At 42.7% G+C, this 25,383-nt stretch overlaps 1 protein-coding gene across 2 annotated transcripts in view; it reads right to left on the bottom strand.

The window, feature by feature from the left end:
• Positions 1-284: 284 nt before the first annotated feature.
• Positions 285-25,383, bottom strand: part of ZSWIM4 (zinc finger SWIM-type containing 4) — a 32,633-nt gene continuing 7,534 nt past the window's right edge. Inside the window, exons 2-14 of one of the 2 annotated variants that reach the window (XM_083357129.1) lie at positions 24,953-25,154; positions 12,938-13,294; positions 11,367-11,515; positions 10,540-10,690; positions 9,028-9,207; positions 8,047-8,361; positions 7,457-7,594; positions 6,651-6,905; positions 5,691-5,826; positions 5,179-5,336; positions 4,842-5,005; positions 3,884-3,965; positions 285-3,685 (exon numbers count right to left, since the gene is read on the bottom strand). In XM_083357129.1, the coding sequence (XP_083213255.1) occupies positions 2,799-3,685; positions 3,884-3,965; positions 4,842-5,005; positions 5,179-5,336; positions 5,691-5,826; positions 6,651-6,905; positions 7,457-7,594; positions 8,047-8,361; positions 9,028-9,207; positions 10,540-10,690; positions 11,367-11,515; positions 12,938-13,294; positions 24,953-25,154 (3,174 nt within the window). In that variant the 3' untranslated portion in view covers positions 285-2,798. Of the gene's footprint in view, positions 3,686-3,883; positions 3,966-4,841; positions 5,006-5,178; positions 5,337-5,690; positions 5,827-6,650; positions 6,906-7,456; positions 7,595-8,046; positions 8,362-9,027; positions 9,208-10,539; positions 10,691-11,366; positions 11,516-12,937; positions 13,680-14,155; positions 14,897-24,952; positions 25,155-25,383 lie in introns of those variants that run through there. The other variant, XM_083357130.1, reaches the window with a different exon arrangement.

Here is a 25,383-nt window from a genome sequence, read left to right as displayed (position 1 = left end):
AGCCTAGTCTCCCTTGCCCTTCGTCCCTGTCTCTCAAGAATTTTCTTATGTCTAGGGCAGGGGTAGGCAACCGTGGCTCTTTTATGTCTCGTGGACTTCAATTCCCAGAATTCCTGAGCCGCCATGCTGAGGAGAAAGGAAGAGTTTCCAAGGCTCAGGAATTCTGGGAGTTGAAGTCCACGAGTCATAAAAGAGCCGAGGTTGCCTACCCGTGGTCTAGGGTGTGTAGCAGTAGTCCCGATGTGCAAGAAGTTATTAAAATTTATTCTGTTCCAGTGGTTCCACATTAAATCTGCAGTACCTTTAAGAAGAAAAGGCTGCATGGTATCTAGATACTGTAAATACTTCTCTGGCAGGGAAAAAAAACTACCTTATCTCAAATACATACTGCACAATCTTGGATTTTCAATTGAGAGTTAATGCCTAACCCCATGAGTGTATCCAGCCTGTGTTTTCCCTGCCCATTTGTTAGGCTGAAGAAATTACACATGGGCTGACTTCGAAAAACAGACTTTCCGGTGACCTCTGAAAAGAAAGAAGCAGAAACAAAGACCACACTGTATGTCCAAAAGAGAAGCCAAAAGAAAAAAAAAAGTTGCCGTTTATGTTAAACCTTTACAAAATAATACAATAAATGATTCAATAAATAGAAAAAAATTACAAAATTACAGGATTTTTTTTTAATACAGGAAAACAAAGAAATAACCTCCCCCCACCCCCTTTTTCAACTAACTGACTAGCTGGCTCCAAAGTGGAGCTGTGCAACACACCAACATCTCCACCAACACTAAGGACTGAGAGGTGCTGAGCACAGGACGCAGCCCCACGCGCACAGAAAGGAGAGCCGCCTGGACCCCTTGCCTCTTCATATAAGATATATATATATATAGAGATAGATATATATATATTAACTTTTTAAACATAATCTTGTCTTCACAATAATCTAATTAGTAGCATGAGTTTGTTGTGGTTTGTTCCTGAGTAGGTTTTATCCAGCAGAAAACAAGTGGGATTTTGGAGCAGGATGTTTGTGGAAGTACGGAGTACCCTGCTAGTGGCCACTTAGAACTCCCCCACCCCCACCCCCACTCCACGGGGAACATCAGTCATTTGTGAAGAGGCAGGCCAACTGCATTGGCAGCCCAACCAGTTGCCTAAAGCAGCAACGTTGCAAGGATACCAATACGCAGATAACAATCCAAAAGATGCAACCAAAAGACCCTCGGCACTTCCAAGGAATATGGAAGATGCACTTCTTGGATTGCCTGGTAGAGTTACTCAACGAGTGGCAAAATGTCTCATGTCCCATGGTCTTGGCCCAAAAAGAAGGGAGAAGTTTTGAGGTATGAACTGCCTATCAACTAGCAACTCCGGAGGAACGGGTTGCTGGAGAAGACAGGATAGGAATCCTTCAGTTGTAGGAGTCTGAGGGGCATTAACTGGAAACAAAGCGAAAGAGGGACAGCTACATAATAGGACACTAGCCCCTTTGAATGTCCTGGGTCCCCCTCCCCCCAGTGCAAGCCAGGGTCTGGAGCCAGTCTGTGACCCTTGAGCACAGTTGAGAGAAAGCTGAAATACTGACAGATTTGCGAGAGGAACGAACAGTGTTCGGGAGACACATCTGGCATAATGTGGGAGAGTGGAATGGTTTCTGTCTGTACAGTCAAAACAAAAAAGTGAGTGACTGAGTCACTCGTCTGCCCTTATGTGATATTGACATCACGGTTTGGAGGGAGGGGAGGAATGTAATGTGCAACTGAGTCCATACTGAAGACTGGGTGTTCTTCTGGTCTCATCCAAAGCTACCTTCCATGAAGAACAAGAAAAGTCCCTGGCTGAGGACATCTAGTCTTATCTACCTCCTTCGTAGAATCCAGCCAGACGAATCTTAGAACGTATCCCATTTGAGCGAGCAAATATTAACTCTGCTGCTGATTCTTCCAGCAGGAAATAATGTCAGCTCGCTAGTCTCGTCTGAGGAATTCTTAAGACATGAGGGATTTGATACCAGCTGCTTGAATGCTAGGGATGCAAAAAGGCAATGGGGGGGCCTTAGGTAACATCCAGTACTGTAAAGGTATTCTAGGCTCCCAGCTTCTTCTATACAATCAGAGGTTGTTCCTTCAGGTGCACAGAGGTGTGGGACCGTAGAGAAAAGAGAGAGAAAAGAGAAAGCTTTTGGAATTTTAACTAGAAAACAGGAGGTACGATCCTACCTGTCGCCCTCTAACTTGCACACCTAAGTCAGACCTCCACCATTACTGCACTTGAAACAGAAGATCAGAACAGCAGCTGTGAAATTTCACGGGTTTTTCATGCCCACCATCTGCAAGACCATACTAAGTCCAGAGCCTTCAACCAAGGTGAGGAATTACTCCTACCATCCTACAAGTTAATACTGAAATTGGCAATCTTATAACAAGTTCAGCCTCAGATCCTTCCTGCATTACTGACAGGGCCAGTGAAAGAACTCGAGAGACCTTCTCACCAGAGTCTGTGCCCAGCACCAGAGATGCATGCCCCCCTCCCTCACTTCTGAGGCTCCTGCCTGAAGCCCAGCCCCATCCGCTCAGGTCTCCATCTGGGGACGGGAGGAGGATGCTCGTAGACAAAGAGTTCCTGAACGTAGGCAGCAAACTCAGGCTCTGCCTGGCCACAGATTCAGAACACTTGTGCCCCAAGGAAAACTGATCTTTCTGCCCCACCCCTCCAAGCCAAAGTGCTTCTGATCAAGGGGGAGAAATGTCCCTCTGATTGCTCCCCCTTAGTCAAAGCATGCTTTCCCAAAATACCCCCTAGCCAAAGCGTTCCCGTACAAGCAACATAAGTTTCTTCTTGCCCTTGTAAGTTTGTTTGAGATTGTCAAGGAACTGGCTAAAGCGTAGGTGTCCTTCGTGGGCCATCAGGAAGGTCTCACGGGCTTTTCCCAAGAACTCAATGAATTCACCATAGTGCCGTGGACTGATGTGGGTGAGGCGTGAATGGGTGGTGCTGATGTAAGCAGCCATGGCGGCCTCCAGAAGCTGGCAGAGTGGGGCCTTGTCCATGGCAAAGAGCTTCCCACCAGTACCTGTGCTGCCTGCCCCACGGCGCCCTCCGCCCATTGAAGCAAGACCTGGGGGAGGAAGGCTCCAACGGTGCAAGATGTCAGAGAGCATGGGGGCACACTGCACGCTCTTGATGACAAGCGGGACAATGGCAGCCAACTCGTTCTTCCCCAGGGACTGGCTAAGGGAGCAGGCCCACAGGACATCGTTGAGTGCTGGGTGGGTGTCCTGGTTGAAAGCAATGTTGAGGTGTGAGAAGGCCAGAGTAGCCAGCTTGTAGGCACGAACAGGCAGCCCACGATGCTCCATGTACCGGGCTATGGTGAACAGGTGGGAGTGGCCCATGCCAGCTGAGGCTGCAGAATCTAGCACAATCTGGTAGGCTGCCTCGAAGGCTGCATGGTTCTTCTCACATAGTGTCAGGGCTGGCAAGGCACAGTTTTGTGGGTCCTTCATGGCACACTGCAGTGCCAGTGTCCGGGCACAACTGCACAGTTCATCCCGTTGCCCAGTACTCAGGCTCAGCCTCAGCAGCGTGGCATGTGTGGTCCCGGTCACTGCCACAATAGTTGTAGCCTCGATAGGTGTGAAGAGTGTGTACCAATTCTGCATAATATTCATCAGGGCCTGAACTCCTAAGAGAAGAGAAAGTGAGGAGAAACCTGGGATTAGCCACAAAATCATCAAGTACTCACATTCCAAAAGGAAAACCCAAAACCAGCATGGGAGTTAGGTGGAGGTAAGCAGAAAAAAAGCCAGACTCATCCTAAATTCTGGGAAACCTCAGAACAATCTAGAAGAGGCGCATACACCCAGTAGTCCCTTTTACTCACCTATCTCAGTGGCACAGCTGACCAACCAGCGCACCATTTCCCTACGACGCCAGGTCATGGTGTTGAGCGTCATGCGCATCACCTAGGGGAGAAGCAATGGAAAATGCTAAAGTGATAAAGAAAAAACAAATCATGTAATCCCTTCTGCACTGGGTCCAAACAGTTTGCTGCTTGTGCAACCCAGCATGTGTGTCCATGGGTGGCCCTCATGTAAAACAACTTCCTCAACGTTTCTCAACCTTGGCAGTTTGTAGATATGTGGACTTCATTCCCATAATTCCCTAGCCAGCTTGCTGGAGGCTGGGGGGGGGGGGGCGGCTGATGCCGGGAGCTGAACTCTCCATATCTTCAAGCTGCCAAGATTGAAAAGCACTGCCGTAAGGTGCTATCTGGAAGGAGAAGTGGATGAATAAATGGCTATTGCCTGGTAAGAAATGGCCTGTCTTCTCCCAAGAGAAAGACACGGTAAAACGCTGCGCTTCATCTGAGTGCCAAGCAAGTACATGAACAAATAAGAACTGGAAATTCCCAGGAAAAACACAGCAAAAAGCAAACTACCAGGGATTCATTTCAATAATCATTACTTATCATAAGGCAGAAGCAGAAGCCATTAAGAACAAAGACCTTAAGAGGCACAGAGTTAACGCACCTCAAAATTCTCATTTATTTCAAAAAGGCATGAACAGAAGAACTTGCTAGAAGATTTTACCCTAGTTTATTGTGTGTGTTTGGGAGGGTGATATATTGCTGTATGAAATGGAATCTATTACAGAGCCATGTCAGATCAAAAATGGTTCTAACAAAAGAGTGCCTGTCTAGTTTTTTGTTACACATCCTCTATTGCAGTTTTTCCCAAATGTGTCCCCCAGATGTTTCGTTCTGTCACCTTCCTCAAACAACACCAAAGTAGCCCTAAGGAACCCCTCCCGAAGAATCAGAGTCCCAGATGTACCCTCACCTGCAGGCCAAGCTCCAGGGAGATATTAAGTAAGGTGGTATCTGGAGGAGTGTTGGCTGGTGTGGCCGTCTTGCAGGCATCTTGGGCCAGTTTGAACAGCAAGGCTGGTGAATGAATATTCTGCTGGATGGAGCCCAGGACCATGCGCAGCCAGTTGGGATCACCTGCAGGGAGTCATAATAAAAGTCCACAGGATGAAAAACCTGCCTCGGAGCTAAAGACAGGCCCCAATCTTCCAACTCGCTATTCTGAGGAACAAGGCCTTTTTGCTTTCAGAAGGGAAGAAGTTGTGAGCCCTAGACCTCTGACTTCAGCTCTCCTCCAGCACTGGACCTACCTTTAGCAGCTGTAAGCATAGCTGAGGCTAGCTCGCACTGTCGAGTCTCTAGGTGACCAAGGGTAAACCAGCGGGGGAAGCGATTGGCCATCATGGAGTCCAGGGGATTCTGGTGCAGGATGTCATTGGCTGGTAACACTGTCTCCAATACAGGAAGCCTGTGGAGAATGGGATGGAGACATGTTAGGCTGTCACCATCTAGAAAACAACCAACAGATGGAATGAGCAGGCTCCAGAAAGGGAAGATTAGCTCCAAGCAGATCCATGGGACAAAATGGTTAATGAGAAGGAAATGGGAGTCAGACCCAGGATATAGCCCCACAGAAGAAATTCTTTGCCAGGCAAGTGTGACTTTTAGGACTTTGATCTGCAACATTAAGAAGAAGCTGGAAATAGCAATCTGGAGGAGGAAGGCATGCAGTGGGGGAAGGCATAACCAAAGTGGTACATATGCAGCAAGGAAAGCAGAGAAAAGGAAAGCACAGCAAAAGGAGAGGAGGGGATATGAGTACCTCATGGCTCTCAATGCCAAACGGTAAGCCAGCTCGGGATCATAGGGCAGCATGGCAGTGAAGAGGTAACGGGCAAAAGTATGCATGGGAACGCTCTCTCGGAACACCACCTCGCCAAACCCACTGAAAGGCCCTCCTAGGAGGAACAGATACGTAGATGATGAACAGCGACTGTACTACAACCCAACTCAAAGCATTCAACCAGATGCCTGCGCCATAGGAGAACAGGAATTTGTCACGGTGAGTAGTAGTTCCTAAGCAGATGATGAACCTGTTGACAGTGGTTATGACCCACTGATATTCCCGGTCCTTCTGTGAATACGCCCATCCCCACAGAAAAAGCATCCCAGAAGCCCATTCATGCAGAAGGTTCTCGAAGAAGCCAACTTGTCCTCAATTACCAAACTCTTCTTTCTGCTAGATTTTCAAAATCTGGCCCTGGCCCACTGACATCAGTTATATCTTCCTGCAGTAACCAGGTCCAGGTTCAGGCCCTGCAGACAGAAGTTTACTACAAGCACACAGCCTGCTGTTTTAACACTAAGCCAAAGCAAGATGGCTTAGACCAGGGGTAGGCAACCTCGGCTCTTTTATGACTCATGGACTTCAACTCCCAGAATTCCTGAGTCAGCATAGCTGACTCAGGAATTCTGGGAGTTGAAGTCCATGAGTCATAAAAGAGCCGAGGTTGCCTACCCCTGGCTTAGACTCTGCTCTTATTGCATACAGGGAGCAGGAACTTGCTGCCTCTAGTGGCCCAGGCGCTATTTGTGTGTCCATTCCAGAACATTCTCAAGTTGTCTGGAAACTTTATTGACTGAGTCTTTTTATCCAATTCCTTTGGGGGGGGGGGGAAGAACTGGTTTTTTTCCCCCACAGTGCCTCCTTTCCTGCCTTTAGAGATAAGGCATTTCATCTCCAGGATACGTGAGCAACAGGGCCTCGGCCTACTTCACTAACCATCCAGCAACAAGGCCGCTTGCTTGCGGAGCACAGGAACCAGCCGCTCGTCCAGCTCCATCTCATCTAGAAGTCCAATTAATTGCTCCTCGCTGCGCACCACCTTGTCCTGGGCATAAAGGCCCTCTGGCATGGACCGCTGCTGCCCCAATCCCAGCAGGGCCACCTCCAAGGCCAGCATGTAATATGACTCGCCAGGACTCGAGGGCACTGAGATGTGCTGATAGAGGGCCTTCTTTGGCTCTGCTGGAGAATCTGGAGGGGGATAACAGAGAGGAGAGTTGAAGAGTTGACAGGAAACAAACTGCGACAGATCCACAGTTTCCCTTACATGTGGACATCCTCTTCTCTGGAACCAGAACTTACTCACGTGAGAAACTCTGAGAAGCTCCTACACAGATGCAGCTCAATGTGCATGAGGACACTTTCCCATACAACAATCACCCTTTTATTTTATTGTTGTTTGCATATGGTAGATTATACCCTGTATTTAGCTCTGGGAAGTCGGGGAGGGGGGAGGGGAGGGAAGAGTTGGGGAGGTTTGGGGAGAGGGGAGGGGTTTTGTCTTTTAAAAAATGTACTGTAAAACTTTTCAATTAAAAAACAAAACAATCACCCTTCCGCACTCTAGCAACCATTTCTCACAAGCAAAAGCAGTCCTTAGTAAGAAAACCATTGTCGTCTCTGGAAATCTGAGTGGCAGCTATAGTCTAGGACTGTGATACAATCAGAGCAGAGCTCTAGGGAAGAATTGACTAATTCAACCTCACACTTTGTCTCCTTCTTCCCCCCCCCCCCCACAATACCTGGAAACAGGACAAGCCCCTCATCATCCATTCGACAGGCCTCCAGAAAGGTACGACAGAGACAACCAATCGGGTCCAGAGGGTGCCCAACCCATCCTTCCAAATTGGTAATGCTTGTTGTGCCTTTGTGCAGGAGCTCTGAGGAGGAAAAAGGGGGGAAACGATTCTTCAGAAGTCAATCCACATGCTGTGACTTCACCAACCCCAGTTCTAGCATCTGACAACAATTCGCTACACTGGAAAGCCAATGGGGAAAAACCCCACACGAACGCATCCATGATCACTTGAGGAATAAAGTACGAAACTAAAGTAGAAAAACCCATCACCCGTCACTCTGAACTACTAGGAGCCACTCTTTCTTCCCAGCGTTTAAAGAACTCTGCTTCTTTATACATAAATAAGCCATGCCCATACAACCCCGGTGCTCTCCTTTGAAGCCTGACCTTGGAATGAGATACCCACACCTGCCCAAGGATGGCTCTAGGATTCCCCAGGCTCCCGGGACTTTTATCCAAAAACCTTTCTCCCTGGAGATGCTGTTAAACTGACCTCCCTACCCACCCACCCTTCTCTTTGCCTGCCGGTCTTGCCTTTCTTCTGCTGCTTGTAGCTGTCCAGCTGATGACGTCGCTGCAAGCGCATGGCGTTGACAACGGCCACTGCCAGGCGCAGGGCCTCGCGGGGGTACCCGTGGGAGCGCAAGGCATCAACCCGTGCGCAGGCCATGGGAAAGGCATCGCCCAGCCAGAGTGGATGGCCTTGGGGATCAAAGCCCAACTTGTCACCACCGCTCTTCAAAGAGACACCATAGCAGTCACTGCTCAAGATCTTCTGCAGGTGGCAGTCCCCCCAGCGAAGCTCAGCAGCCTTGATAGCACGCCCAAAGACTGTCTGTTGAGCAGCGACTGCCAGGGAAGAAAACAGTCAGAGCAGAGGTTGGAATACCTTCATTCATTGATGCAGTGTTCAAATGCATGTGTGCAGAATAATATAAAATAAACATGAGCAATTTACCATACATGAAAATAAAAAAATACACAAACATGCGCACAAGTAAACAAAAGAATAATTGACAGATATACATATTTTAATAAGTGCATGAATATAATAAATAATAAAAAACAAGTGTTACTGTTAATTAAATTTATGCGCTGCCCATCCCACTGTCAAGCAACTCTTATTAAATAAGAAATAAATAAGTCAAATTCTTATTAAAATGCATATGCCGACTCTCTTTAACTCTGGGTAGTTGTATAATTACAACTATATTCCAAGTTCACCTGATTTCATAAATCTTTGAAAAGAAAAAACTAAAACTCAACTTTCAATATTAAAAAAATATATGCCCTCAGAAAAACATTAAGTGTTTTTATTTCTCATTCTTCAGGTTTACTGGTTAGATAACAACTGTATAACGTTCTACGTACATGAAGAACCCAGGCAACGTTCTTATAGGTTAGGCCACTGCAAACTTCATCTCCCTATTACAGATAACAGCCCTGACTGAGCAACCCATTGAGCATGTTGGAGCTGGTGTTGAAGGCTTAGGAACTCTAGTGTGGGTTTCCTACCTGAGCTGCGATTTGGATTAGATGACAAACTGCTGTTGGTTCCAACACTGTCGCAGGAGTAGTTACCCTCCTCCAATGGACAAATGTCCAGCTTATTCCACTTCTTAAGAAGCTGTAACCAAACTGCCCGCTCTTCCAGCTTACAATGTGGGCTCAGAACCACACATACCCACAATGCACCTAAGACATAAAAAGGAAGTAACGTATAACGAGGTAAGCAGAAGCACAAAGTCAAATACAGAGCCAAGGTTACTGACTGAAGTCTACTGAAATAACAGTGGTGTGAAAACTCAGATCACTAACAGGCCAATTTCTGGGAGCGGGGGGGAAGCCCATTCAGGAACTCCAGCACGGAAGAAAAGCATATATGCAAGAAGTAGCATACTATTTAGTAAACAGGTTGCAGCCGGGCTCAGAAGACTGGTCATCAGAACAAAGATGCAAAAAGCTAACAAAAAAGAGAGAGAACCATGTGGTGTAATGGTTAAGCTGTTGGATTAGGACGGGCAAATTTGGTTCAGGTCCACTCTTGGATGTAATGGCTCAATGAATGACTCCAACCACTCTCACTCGGCCCAGCCTGTCCTATAGAATTGTTATGGGATAAATAGGAGGAAGGAGAATTATATATAGTACCACCCTTAATTCCTGGAGGAAAAGCAAGTATAAATCTCCCTCCCTCTTTCTCTTTTTCTCTGTCTCTCTCTCTGTCTCTCTCTCTCTCTCTCTTGTACACACCCTTTCTTTCTCTAAAGAAAGACGTTAGAATTCAGCCTCTTGGATAGGGAAAAATTCTGTCCACAAAATGGTGGCTTACACCTAGCGCAGCTATGAAATGACATGCTTTTTCTTCTCCATCCCACATAATGATATAGAAAAATAGGCTTTGGGTTTCATAGCATAAGAACCACTGGAATAGGATTTTGTTTTTAAAAATATGGCTATAAAGCTTGCATTTTACTATGGACTAGTTTTTAACACTTGATAAGACAACCATTAATAATTGTGTGATGAAAACCATCACCCTCATGTTACTGCTCCTGAAGGTTATCCAATTTGACATTTGTCTCCAGTTTTCCTGTCTGGTAAGGCAATTTCTCAGGTCAAGAGCTTAAGTGTCATACAATCATTCTCTGAAACTTTCCTACGAATCTAAAATTAAGGGGGGAGGAATTAATCCCAGTGACTGACTGAAGGAAGAAGCAGGATTTTTTTTTTCAACTGGAAAGCTTAAATGGATTTTTTATTTTATTTTATTGTAGAATTAATCAATAATGTTCTTTTTTTAAAAAAACAAGAAAAGAAAAACATGTGGTATCAGGTGAATTAAGCATCATCTGTTTAGAGGCAAAAAGCTTTTTTTGTCTTCAGGCTCTGGACCTGTATTTTCAAACTTCTTCTGCAAACTTGCATTTTAAAATAAAAATCTCAATTCTGTATCAGCTTACCGAATTCACCTAATGTCATGAAATGCTTTGGCCATCCTCTCTTTTGGGCAAGCCCTTCACCTACCAAGTTCATCCCAGAGTTGCCGGCACTTGTCAGTCATGCCTGCTCCCTGCTGCCGCCAGAGTGCCAGACGTGGATCCTGCAGAAACTGCTCTGTCATCAGGATGAGCATCCGTGCCCCATTGGAATCCCGCATTCGTAGCATTTCCCGGACCTGGGGAAAGACCGAAGTGACAATTGTAGAGGAGAGGGACACCCTACCTCCCAAAAAACCCTAAGCAAACTTTGTGGTCTATCGAAACAGCAAACCAATTTCCCCTAATTTGCTGCCTTCCAGATGTGAAGCTCCTAGCATCTCCAGAGAACAGTAATGTCGCCAGAGGTGACAGGAATTATAATCTGACACATCTGGAGGAAGCACACTGGAAAAGCCCACATAAAGTCATGATGAAACACTGGAAATCTCACCTTCCATCTACAAATGGAGCTTGACTTCTCCATTCTGATTGCACTGACGGTAAGATACTTTAGTATTTTAAAAACTTACATTTTAAACCACCTAGTAATATGCATATGGACAACTTTCAGATCATTTCCTAGTGCAGGCTGCCTTTTCATTCCAAGTCTACAAGCACCTTCAACCCAGCGTCTACAGGCAGCCCTACCATAGCTGAAACTTAGAAGAGGGACTTCCCCATCACCCTTAAAAGATAAAGCCCCAATTTACACAAATTATTTCTAGGGGAAATATTTTCCTCTTGACAGGATGGTTGTTATCTCCACAATGAGACACAGAGATCCTTGTTCCATGGTAGCAGAAGAAGAACAGTGACATAGCTCCACTAACAGAAGTGTGATGGGCTGGGTAACAAATGAATGTCAGTTTTTACCTTATTGAACATGGACTGAAGCTGCTTGCTTGCTCCATAATAACCCCCATTGGACAGTAGCTGCTTCACTTGTTCTTGGATCTGCTCCTCATCCAAGTGCCAACAGTTTGCATCTTCAATGCCAGCACCAGCTGTGGGATCTGGAGCACCTGGGAGGAGGCGGCCAAACATTAGATGCTACATACTACTAATCTTCTAATGCTCCCTAACTTTGAAGGCATTGTATTTTTGTAGAAATTAACTAAGTCTAACTTTCCTTTTAGATCTTACACACAGCAAGTATTTTCAAAATGATTCAGAAGAACTGCTTTTGTTGTTGTTGTTAGCTGCGAAGTCGTGTCCGACCCATCGCGACCCTATGGACAACATTTCTCCAGGCCTTCCTGTCCTCTACCATCTTTAAGTATCTGTTATTCATTAAGTACACATTTTTCAGGCTTCTATGGAAAAGTGACAAAAAGATGCTACTGTTTTACAGAATCAATTTGTTAAGATTAAGGCAGCAGCATGGTTTTCATACTTGCAGAACAGCCTGAAAAAGATCAAGTTCTAATAAATGGCAAAAAGGTATTTTGTTCACATGAGTTCTTATGAACATACTGTATATTACTATTCCATAATGATAATGGATGGTTATTATGCCTCTACAGAGAAGGGGAGGTATAGTAATCTATCTTTAAATTTTCATTATTAAGAGAAGATATTTGCAATACCAGTACATGATTATCTCCAAGGACAGATACATACATTTTAAGAAGTTTATTAAAGGTGAAATGGAATCAATCAAAGATAGACAACCTGTACGTAAAATTTGCTTATCATAAAAAGTTGGAACTTCTAAAAGCTCTGAGAGGGAATGATAAAAGCTACTGGAATCAGTTTGGTTTAGTGGTTAAGGCACCAGACTAGAAACCAGGAGACTGTGAATTCTAGCCCCACCTTAAACATGAAAGCCATCTAGGTGACTTTAGGCCAGTCACTCACTCTCAGCCCAATCCCCTCATAGGACTCTGGTGGGAAAAATAGAAGGAGGAAGGAATAGCATATATATTTGCTACCTTATCTATAAAAAATAATAAAGGTAGAATATTAATAAGTAAGTGAAGCCACATAAGAAGCTATCTGCATACCTTTTTCAAAGGACATCTGATTGATGACCAAAGGGTATTAGAATGTGATGGTATGCTGATTTTATATCCTACTATTCTACTAATGGCAGTATGGTATTGTTATACAATGAAAGATTGTTTCTGTTTGTAATTAAGACACTTTGCCCACTTGTTTATTGTTTCCGCAACCTGGTGCCTTCCCAGTATACTGAGATCTAGACACATTCTGGAATTTCCAGCTGGCTCTGGCTAGGATTGATTGGAATTACGAATGAGACGTGGGGCTGTTTTCCAGTTGTCAATTAGAAAGCCTAGCAATCAGTTCTCGGTTTCCTCCTCTGTTTTTTCTTGCAGTCTGATAAAACAGGGTTGGGGACATGTAACCAAGGCTGGCTGCTAGAGCCCCAACCTACAGCCATTCCCTGCCTCTCTCCAGGATCCAAGGCCAGCCCAACTTCATACCATGCACTCGGTTGATCTCAGAGCCCAGCAGCAGAATCTCATCAGCAAGCCTTTGAGCTGTCGGCAGCACTTCAGTGTGGTGGGCGCTGATCAGGTACTGCACAAACTTCTGTAGCTGATCCCGGTTCATTTGGGACAAGGTCTCCGAGATAGGCAGGCGCAGCTCCACCTGGTGGGCATGCCGGATGCGATGCAGGGACAGAGCCACCACGTGAGCACAGTAGAAGATGTCTCGATTGTCACAGGCACAGCTAACCGATGTGATTTTGCAGCGGTCAAAACTGATGGAGACATGATAACTGTGCTCTGGCTCACTGGGGCCGGGTGGTTCTGTCACAATGCCACTCAGGTGAAAACCTGTGGACTCAGGAAGGAAGATAAACAGCAGCAGTGAGCCTACAACTTGGAGCAAAGGTCCAAACAAATCTAGAAGACTGACATGCAAGAACAGTAGCCATAATTAGTTTTGCTAGTAAAGTGGACATGGATGGATTGGATTCTGAGGTATAGTGAGGACGTCAAATCTTAGGATCTTGAAGCAATAATATAAAAGCTGACCTAATGCCCATGCTGGGAGAGTCATTCACAGAAGCATTAGCACCAACTCCGCAGTGAACAGAAACTGAAAGACTGACCAGGAATCTGACCCACAAGGGACGCAGACTGCTTTCGAAACAGCTCAATCATAATACACGTCTTACTGAGACAGTACTGCCAATCCGGCGGGTTATCTAGATGGGCGCTTTAGTGTTGTGATTCAGGGTCAGCCTGTGGGTTCGGCAGTTGGGTCGGACGACTCAGAGGAGGAGGGGGGTGTTGAAGACCTTGCTGATGATAGCCCTCAGGCAGGCCCCTCCCACTTGGTCACCATGGAGACCCAGCTGTGTGAGCCTGACAGTGTGGATGAAGATGACCCACAGCTGGCCCTGTTCAAGGACGCCCGACGCAGGAGGCAGTCAAGTAGGAGTAAACAGAGGAAGGCTGTGGGGCTTCTCGGAAGGAGGGAGAGAGAAGCCACGCCCTGAACTCTATATAAAGGACTTGTGTGGGGAGGGCTGGTTTGCTGAAAGCAACCGCTCAGATAGTGTTTCAAAGCTCCGGTATCTTGGTTCGTGTCTTGTTTGTTTTTGTAATAAATTTGGCAGACGTTTTCCAGCCTCTTGCCGTCTGTAAAGGGGTTGCCTTTTCTGCAAGGCCGGTAGCAGGCTGGTACAGAACATTTAGAGTGAAGAAGATGAAATCATATCCCTCCCAAACTGGACGCTTTTTCAAAGCTCCTCTCCAATATGTCTCCAGCCCAGTACTTCTGGAAAGGGTATGGGATAAGAGTCACAGACCGAAATAACAGGGGTGGAGGCAGAGGCTTCAGAATAGGGCCATAGGAGGGGTTGCTGGATTGCACTGACCAAGCAGATGAGTCATATGTGATGAAAGTGGGCATCCTCACCAAACCAGTTGGGCACAAGGCCACACCCCCAACTCTGCTGTGTCACTCCAAAGAAAGGATACTCTGCTACTACTGCCAGCTTGATATGGGTGACTCATATTAACTGCCTGATCTGGACCTACACCCAGGTAAGCCTTGCCCGCACCTCTAGGCTAAGAGAGTCACTGGCTATATTTGGAATAACTATAAATAGAAAAGGGAACTTTCAGAGGTAAAGATACATCTGAGGTAGTCAAGTGAAACCAACCCCCTCATGATGGAAATGAAAAACGAAGATCCAAGGCTTTGCAAAATTACTTTCCTCCTCGCACAGTCCAGGTACAATTCATTATAATACACCAGACTGGGAGTTAAAAACAAAATCTAGACTGCACTTAAACATTCCAAGTAAGTTGGGGTACACGGCTCAATAGGACAGATCTGAAATATCAGACATCACATGTACTGAAATATGTAAATCTTTGATGCAATAACATGACAGGCAATGGGTATCTTTATGTAAAAGATCTTTGGACATTTTACTGCTATTTTAAAATATAAAGATAGCATATTCCTAAAAGATTCTTGTATTTAAACTGCAAAATTATATGCCATTACAATTTCTACTACCTTATTTGAGTATATGAACCCTAAGATATTTTCTGCTGAATAATACTTTTTTCAAGATGGATATGCTCAGGAATACTCATTTACACCAATAAAAAATTTGTACATTAGTTTATATTTCCAAATGTATCTCCAAAATATGTCTTGAAATACAACTTCCAACATTCTTAACTAACATACCAGTAAGTCTGTCACATCAGAAAGACATCAGGTCAACAGGAATAAAAAAGTAGCAACGAAGAAGCTGCATAGTACAGTACAAGAAAAGTCCAGCTGAAGATGTACCGTATATCCCCAAAGGAGTTCTCAAAGGGCCAGTCTTGGGGCCTATTTGACTAATATTTCATTGATGAAATATAATAAAACCTGGAGAATAGGAAATTATAGGTTTTTCTTTCCCTCTGGATTTAGGATAAGGAAGGTGAATGAATGATTTCATCAAGCAGAATGAAAGAAATGGAATGAAATCCACATATTCTGGAAATACCGCATTTTAAATGATTACTAAAGAACTGGTCATATGAAAATAATAGATGGAGAAAGAACTGAAACTTGCTCAGTCACACAGCGTCGTGTAGCTGCAAAGTATGGAGATGTCATTCTTGGTTACCCAAGGTGGAGTAATTTCAGGAAGCTTTGAGAAGCATTCATATTTTTGGTATAGGTTCTCACAAGAGCCCATCAGGAGTGCAGTTCTGGTCACCCATTTTCGAAGAAAAAGAATTTCAGCTGAAGCAGGTATAAAGAGGAACCAACTAGTACACTTAAGACTAAAGAACAATGATTCAAAGGAAGCTAAGACAATGATGATGCAAAAAGATAACAAGATAATGCAAAAAAGCATTAACTAAAATGTAATTAATAAATTTATACCAAAAACTTGGAGTTGTGAACATGAACATAAGATTGAAATACTTATTTCATAAAACTGAATATCACATTTATAAAATTTTCAGTTTTATGAAATAATTATTTCCACGTTTTGGCCTCCCTTTTATACCTGGCTCTATCTCTTTAGCTATCATTTTGTACTTCTCTGTATGGGGGATACCAGATTACATAGTTAAAACCAATCAACAGGTAGATGGCACATGACTAAGTCTGCATATCCAACACTGTGACACAGAACTAGAAACAGGAAATAGATTTTAAAATTAATAGAGATACATGACTGTTCAATTGCTCATAAAACAGTGCAATATCCATAATGCAGTTCTTATTATTTACTGAGCACAGTACTAAAGGAAACAAGATTTTAAGATCTTGTAGTAACTTACTCTGCTGCCAAACAAATAGGAGCTGAGCATTGTAGGTTCACTCTAATTAAGAGACTGATTACGGTATATTATTTGGTATAAGAGAAATATATTATAGAGATATTTGGAGAATTATGTATTTTAATTACCAAGAGTACAAACTTTTTAAAGCTTGGTTATATTTTAAAAGGGCAATTAAATCTGCAAATTCAAATTCTTAACATTTGTACCAATAACTAAAAGTCCAAATAATGAGGGTTCTTTCTGCCTTAAAAATCGCTGCCCCAAAGTTGCAGGGTTTTACTGTTGCTTTTACAGACAATGGAATGTTTAAGACGAAAGGGCATATCCCACTGGCAGTGGGGCCTTTAACAAGATTATATCCAAGTATGAAAAACTGATGCAATAAGCTGTGACAATAGGCTTATTATTTGGGCTTATACCATATCCACATTGGGGAGGGCAGTTATAATCTCTCCCTCCCTCCCCCTCTCCCCATCCCTCTCTCTCTCTCTCTCTCCTTATAGTTATTCTTTGGGGATGGGAAAGCTACAAATTAATCAAAATAATGGATCTAAAATCAGATTATGTAATTATTTAGTAGAAAAATCTGGGACTGTCATTTCAATTTTTGCAAACCTATGCTTCCCCCAAAATAAGACCGTGTCTTATGTTTTTTTTTGCCTCAAAAAGGCAAAAGAGGCATTATTTTCAGGGGATGTCTTATTTTTCCCACTGTCTCACCTCGCCTCGGAGGCACCAATGGCCCTGTCCAGCAGAAGCCTGTGTGGCCGCCACTGGCTCACTTCTTTTGCAGCTGCATGCCACCGTTCGCAGGCCTTCAGGTTGAGCACGCGTCAACCTAGGGCTCCATTCTCGGCTGCAGAGGCCTTTCCTGAAGGCCTCTGCTGACAAAACAGAGGCCGGGGGCAACATGTGTGAGCATTGATGAGCATCTGCAAAAGAAATGGGCTGGCAGCAGCCACATGGGTTCCTGTTGGACAGGGTTGTTGGTGCCATCGCCATGAAGCAAGGCTGTGAGGGCCCTGAGGTAAGCGGGTGCAGGATCCTCCTCCTGCTTTGTGGTGGCGGCACTACAAACAACCAGACAGAATAGGCGCACACATAAATATCAAGCTAGGGTTTATTTTCGGGGAGACACGGTATTTATGTTCCAGGATTTCAGTTTAAAAAGAGATGTAGTATAATAATTTGAGGAAGCATTTTGTGAAATGGCCAAATGTAGAATGGACTCTGTGAGCTGTGTACATTATAGATTAAATAAATCTAACTTTCTATAATTAGAGACAAAAAATATATAACTTTCCTGAAATCAGACCGCCATTTTCAATTGCATATTAACAACCAGTAGTTTCTCAAGTATAGTCAACAGCTGTCAAGGTTTGGTACCAGAGCAAAGTAGTATCTTTTTTTTCTTTTCCCTTTTTCAAGCAGCAACATTTACAGTATCATAATATGTTAGTGTGATTCTTTTTTTCTGTGTCATTGGACTATCAGTAATCATGTTTGGATGATACGTTTCCAGCTTGTATCAATGAACTGCATTAAGAATCCCCTGGACATATTTGAAGCTAACCCTATGCAAGTCTTGGTGTGAAAAAACAGGCCCAATAAAAACTTCTTACATTCACTGTAAAGTAGGCAGTATCAGTCTTTAATATTTTAACTTTATTTTAGGGTTTTTCCCCCCAAGATACGTTTTTTGATCTGTTTCAAAAGCACAGCGTATTCAAAACATTCAACATGTAAATAGCCTTGCAAAATTAGCTTTCCCCTCATTTAGAGTACTTGTATCATTAAGCTAAAGCTTGAATAATTTGAATGCATAATGCAAAAAGACTAGAGTTGGGGTGTGTGTGTGTGTGTGTGTGTGTGTGTGTGTGTGTGTGTGTATTCCCAGTTTAGGCTTCAGAAAGTTCCAAATTTTAAGAGAAATGCAGTATAGTAAATTATATGAAGAAACCATGATGGACCTGATGCAAAATATTTTAAACCTTATTTTTCCATTTTTTACCTAAGAATAGCTTTTGCAGCTGACAAGATCTTGTCTTTCATTAGACATGCACCATACATCACAGTTCATAATGGATAAAAGGACAATTGATAATCTGCTCTTCTTTCACTCCTACTTGTGTCAAATTCATGGCAGCTTACTTTGTTGAACATACTCCTACTTTTTTTGTAGAATAAATTTCCTTTACGATTATTTTTGGCAATTGTAAAAAAAGATTCTGTTTGGAGTGCTAGCTTGGGTGACTTGGAATTTGAGATGCAAAATATTCTGTAAAATGCACTTGCTTTTAAATGGGATTGTGTGATGGGTCCAGCATGCCTTCCCTTGAAAGCCAGTGAATGATGGGGCAAACTTTTAAAATAGATGGGATCAAACAAAAAAGTTCATATGCCAAATCAAAAGAGAGCACATCAAATTTAGCAGGTCCCTGGCATGATACTGCATTGCCAATTATTGCCCTAAAGCAGTCAGGAAACAAAAACCGTCTGCTAATGTGCTGTTAGCTCAGGGATGTCCAACTTTAAAGACATGTGTACTTCAACTCCCAGAATTCCCGACCCATGGAGAATAAACTGTGTCCACTTAAAAGAATTGTTTGTGCTACTACAACAGCTTTGCACAGTTTAAGTGGCTATAACATACAATTAAATGAAACAGGCATGGAAGAGGATTTGCAATTTGTGAGCAGCTGCAGTTGAGCTGTCACTTAACAGCCAGACACAGAGAACATCCCAATGTGGTGTCACTTGCAGAATCGGGCAGCCCCCAATATTGAGTTGCATAAAGATTCCATTCAGGAGGAAAAACTAATACATAATTCTACCATGGGCTTTGATGAAATCTGAAGGCAGAGGATCACTTTTGGCAAATAGAAGTTCTGTTACATGTTTCTTTTTGCCGATCTTGGTATTATTTTGAGCTAATTTCACTGGAGAAGTGAAAATCTCTCTCTTATCAGCTAAAGTAAAAGATTCCAAACTCTATTTGAAAGATACACCAAAGTCTTTTCCAAGCACCCCAACCTTATGGTCTCCAGGTTGGTTGTCAACTTCTCTCATTAGTAGTCAGCATGTTCATAGTTTTAAATGCTGAATTTCCTCTCCACCACCTCCCTAGTCAAACAAGATAGATATTGGTTAATGTTCTATATTTACAACTAGCTTGAGAATTTAACAATTTATTTTTTAATTGGATCTAGTGGTAATGGATAAACTCTTTGTATAACTAGTAACTTTAATTTACCAAATCCTTCAGTTCATGGCCAGGCTATAATCAGTACTAAGTAGGAGAGAAGGTCAAATACGTTTTACACAAGTCTTACATAACCGTGTAAACTTCAAATACATTGAGTCTCCCATTCTCATAATTCCTAAATTGTGTGGGCAAACCCTATGGTCTCAGGATAGAAGTAGACAAATGGATGGAGGCTAGAGCTATCAAGAGAAACTACTCTTAAATCAAATGCTGGACTGTATAAGTCTCTTTTCTTACACAGCAAGTCTTTTATTTTTTTCTTCTAACTATGATGTATACAAATTGGAAAGTACCCTGCTATGGAAAAAATCCTTAGCCTTTGCAGAGCCATCGCTACCTACTGAACCTCCTAGTCAAACTGCCTAAATTAATATTAACATAGTTATTTCAAAACACCTAATTGCCAAAGTTTCCTATGAGGCATACGGAGCTAACTTCTGAGTAAACTCATTCAGACTGCACCATAGAAAGAACACCAAGATCATAGGGCATAGGATGAGCCTTTAAAACAGTCTATCTGCTAATTTCAGTATAATATAACTTATTTATGAAGCACATTTCAAGTATTCAATATGCTGGATGCATTAAGTCAGTAATTCTTACAATCACTTTAAAGTAGGCAGTAGCAGCTTCATGTTATAAGAGGGTGGGTGAGCACAAGAGAAAAATGGATTGCTTAAAGCTACTAAACAAGTTTATGGCTGCAATGCAAGAGGAACTGGGGAGTTCCTGCTATGCTGTACATACGGCTCCCATTCTAAGCCACTTCATCAGCTTTTCACAAAATACTCTTTGTTAAACAAGTTTTGATTTATAAGTGTACTAAAATATGGCCTTGGATTTCATGATACAGTGCTATCTGTTAGGCCCTAGAAGTTTCCCAGAGCTCTGAATAATTTATAGAGTGTTGAAGTGAAGACAACAATGTCGGCCTTTCTTATTACTAGTGGAAAAAGTGTCAGCTTCAAAGTGAGGAGGGGACAAGAAAGAAAGAGCAATGTGACTCTACAATCGGGTTCTAGCCATCCAGGACTAGAAACCTGTGCCCTTACCCCACAGAGCAATCTGTTGGTTGCAGTTGGTTCTGCATCTCATGGATAGATGGATGACTAGAATTTGGGATGCTAACTCTCCATTGGATGCTTAAAAACTGCTTGCTTGTTTATGTAGGAAGAAAAGATAAGTGCTGTAACTTAAGCAGGTAGAATATAATGAGTTCAAACTGAAGCAAAAAGAATCAGTAACATGAAACAGCTAGACAGTAAATCCACAGAGAGCATGTTTGCTGTTAATATGTTTTATGGGAAAAACTGGGCCAATTCTAACGTTATATTAACTATTTTGTTACAGAGCATCACAACATTCAGCTATAAAAGTACATGCAATTTTAATAGTTATTAATGTAAACAAAGAGACCCAGTTTGGTATAATGGTTAAGGCACCAAGCTAGAAACCAGAAGACCATGAGTTCTAATTCTGAATTAGATACAAAGCCAGCTGGGTGATCTTGGGCCAGCCACTTTCTAGTAGCCCTAGAAAGAAAGAAAGCAAGGGGAAAGAAAGAAAGAAAGAAAGAAAGAAAGAAAGAAAGAAAGAAAGAAAGAAAGAAAGAAAGAAAGAAAGAAAGAAAGAAAGCTGCAGGGACTTCTCCAGGCCAGGAGTCAAGTTTGAGTCAAAGGTACCAAAAACAACAAAACAGTGCAGGTTTTGAAGCATTTGCTAGCACTTCATCCACCATAAATCATCTTTATATAAGGCATCTCTTATTGAAATGTTTACAGCACTTCCAAGCACTTCTGGAAAAGCAAACAGAGGTTTTTATACTCTCAGAGCAAGATATGTAGAATAAGTCTAATCTCCAAAGAAGTATTTTGGGGACTAGTTCATACACAGTCTGGAAATTCCAAGGAATAGTTCAGGCGTGTACTGGAGAATAAGAAATTATAGGCCAAAATGTCCAAGCTGACACAAGAGGAACAGAAATCAATGTGAATATTGATATTAATCTCACCTCTGTGTGGCCTAGAGCTGTTAGACAATCAGCAGAGAGGGACTACTTCCATATTTCTTCCTATATTCATGCAATGAACATACAGACAAAAACGAGCAGCTGCTTCGCAATGGAAAGAAAACTCATGACCCACAGATTCTACCTCTGTCAGCATTTAGAGGGCCACAGAAAAGCAGCTGAATAACATGTTCTCAAGAAATGTATGTGGGCTGGAGGGGATACCAGATACCACATACCAGAACCACTACCTTGCTGTAAAAGGAAACACTCATTAGCACACCGAGCCTGATTTACTTGCTATACGCTTCTCAAAGACATTTTTTTAAAATAAAACCAGACTGCATTTTTAGATCTGTTTTCTTCGGAGCAAACTCTTTCGAACTCAGTGGGAATTTTGAATAGGCATGCATCGGAGTGAGTTACAACCCATTTTAAGATCAGCTATGATATTTGAAACAACAAATAAATGTCCAGCTAACTATTTTTTAGAGAGGGACATGACATCTCTGAGCTAAAATGTGTAACTTTCTAGAAGAAGACTACATTTTGCTTTTGAGTGACATAGCGGGACCTGCACTCTAAAAAGTAATGGAAAGGGCCACAGCAAACACTAGATTTGATTTCACTGACAGGTAATTAAAGTTGTAATTAATTTAAGTACTCTCCAATGAGTATGGTATTTCATCTTGTTCCTTCACATTCAAAGTTTAATTTAATAACAACTTTAGGGAACCTCGAGCAGCTTTGCCTAAAGCTTTCAGGGCAGACATGTGGCTCTGCATCCTCAGGTTGCACATTTCTGCTTTAGATTCTTGGCTCCAAAATCAGAGGTCAGCTGAGGGAGTTGTAAGCAATTCCCAAATGAACTCCCATCATTATGGCAGTAGGCAAACTCAGCAACATTTGTGCTCCAACCTGCTTTAATAAATAGAAAAACTACGGAGGAGAGCAAAGACTCTTTGTTCTACGGCAGACATGTCAAACTTGCAACGTCACATGATGTCGCGCGGCCTATCGGAACTTTTTCCCCATTGCCGGCAATGGGGTGGGTGTGGTTTTGTTGTGATGCATCCGGCCCGTGGGCCGGCAGTTTGACACCCCTGTTCTACAATGTAGGTGGATATTTTGGCCATTTATAGGAGTCCAGCCCACAGAGCTCAGTTAGAGAAGCTCATAAACAGGAGGGTAGCTGAGAGATATGCAGAAACAACTTTATTTATTGTTAATACCAATGGAGCTATAGTCATCTGCAGTTAAGACACTAGAAATCGCTTAAAAGAAGCCTTTGTAAAATGAGAGAATGAAAACTTTTTTCTCAATGGACAAGAGAGCTTTTGCCCTCCCTTCAGCAGAAGACCAATTAACTGAGTCAAATAATCATTCGCCCTTTAACCTCTTCCATAATGGGTCCAATAAACAGCAACAATTCTAAAAGATCTTAGCCATTAATGTAAGTAAAGGCACTTATTTGCCAAACTAAATGAGTGTCTTGCCTGACGAAACCTCTGTATGTAATTATTAATGTCAACTGTACATGGATAAAATCTGGAATCTGGCAATATAAGGACTTCTGTTCTCATTCAAAGAAGACTGACTAAATGGTTCCTAAGATTGGGCGGAGAGGGGAGGGGGAGAAGGCAAACTTCCATGTTGTTTAGTTTTCCAAGTTTAGGAGCAAGAGTTGACTCTTTCCATGAACCATTGTGCATATTAACTGGGGCACAAGTGAGATTTATTACCTCTTCAGTGTTTCATCATAATTTTCCAGAACAATTATTCATTGCACATGGCTATGTAAAGGACACAGTGCTCTCCAGTTCAGAAATCTCAAATGCTACATTCACACATACATTAAGCCATGATTTTTTTTAATCTGAATTTGTTGAACAAGCAGCAACTGGCTGCCTGTAATTTAATTAATCTCTCTCAAATTCAAATTTAACACACATAACCACGTTACTTGGTAACAGAATGAAAAGTGTTTTGCCACTGTATTCTTGCAGGATAATTTGTGGCTTCCCAGGATTGTCTACTGCTATCGGATTCCCTAGTGGTTTCCCATCCAGGACAACTCTGCTTAGCTTTTTCAAGGTCAAGCAAAATTAGTCAAGAACCCCTAGCATGTACAATAAATCAGCATTTACATAGCTCTATATACATGTATGCCCATCCTTTTTTTTCAGCTGTCAAGGAGTTCTGATATAGGGGAATAGCTACCAAGGCACATGCATGCATTACAAGGGGCAGCCCTTGCACAACTAATGCAAAAAGCAGCTGCTAGACCATGATCTTATAGTTACTGGAAATGTAGCAGCAGCCAGGTTGAATGATTCCTTCACTCGGTTAATAACATTAACTTCCAATTTTCAGCCTTTAAAAGATAGTTTGTTCTTCTAAACCAGGGGTGTCAAACTCAATTTCATTGAGGGCCGCATCAGCATTGCGGTTGCCCTCAGGGGGCTGGGTGGGTATGGCCTGGGTGGGCGTGGCCTACTGGGTGGGTGTGGCTAGAGTGCGTATGGCCTACTGGGTGGGCGTGGCCAGATCTACATCATTCACATCAAGGGTGCCTATGGGGGCCTGGGCAGGAGTGGGACAGATCTGAGGGTCTCTGGCAGAAGGAGGGTCTCTGGGCCAGGGCCAAGGCAGTGGGGGCCGTTCCCTCACTGTTTCCAGGATGGCTTTGCGGGCCGCATGAAACCACGTTGCGGGCCGGATCCGGCCCCCGGGCCTTGTGTTTGACATGTCTGTTCTAAACTTTCAATGATATTTTCTGATTGCCTTTTTTATTATTTTTGAGGCTTTTCTGTCTGACTGCCAAGAGACATAAGGGATTTTTTTTTAATTGCATGTAAAGTACTTTGACCTCTCGATGAATTAAAGAACAGTCCAAAGGACATTCAATAAAATAAAGATTATTTCCAGCATAGTATTCAACGGTATGCAATTTGCAATCTCTATAGCTTTAGTCATTATGTCTATATATATAATACTTCAAGAACGCTAGTAAGACAGCAATAAAGCAAACTGCTGATCTCACAAAAGCAAATATAGTGTTATTTTGGACACATCATATACTGAGTTCTCATTAAAAAACAAAACAATTTTATACCTAGGTACATGCAATTAAAAATCTAAGGTCATTTAGGTATGAATGAAAGTTAGAACTGCAAAACACTTCCATTTATTTTTATTTCTTTATTCCAATTATATACCAAAGAAAAAATTCAGATGCATAATGGTTTACAAAACAATCAATAAAAACATGGATATCCTTAAAAAAACCCATTGCGGATTAGATTGACTCCTCTTATCCAAATGTGTGGAAACTTACTCATTGCTTTAGCACAGCCATAATCTAGTGTGTAAATGTGATTTTCTTTTTTTAAAAAATGAAGTTACTTACCTACTTGGAGGACACGGTCAACAGCACCTGACTGTAGCAAATTCAAGCCACGGTTAAAGGGCACACGAGAGTCTCGCTCCCCCTCTGGGGGATGATAGCCAAGGGAAGAGTACATGCATATTTCCCGTTCACTCCGTGGGAAGGACCAGAACACGATGCGCTTCTGTACAGGTTCTGGGACACGGGAAAAACGTTCTTCAACCTACACAAGAGGGTGAAGAAGGAAGAGAGGCCATTAGAAGTTCTAAACGACTTTGAGCAGGGATCTGAGGTTCAGTCTTACCCTGAATCCAAGGTAAAAAACCTTTGAGCCATATACAGTTCCACAACCCTACATTAAATAGCAACAGAACACTCCTAGACATCCTTGCCAAGTTTGGAAGTAAAACCATGACTTCGTTTCATAAAACTGAGGGGCCAAACAAATCCCC

Source organism: Vipera ursinii (assembly GCF_947247035.1).
Source record: "Vipera ursinii genome assembly, chromosome: 2".
Classification (NCBI taxonomy): Eukaryota; Metazoa; Chordata; class Lepidosauria; order Squamata; family Viperidae; genus Vipera; species Vipera ursinii.
This window is presented reverse-complemented; position numbering and strand designations above follow the sequence as displayed.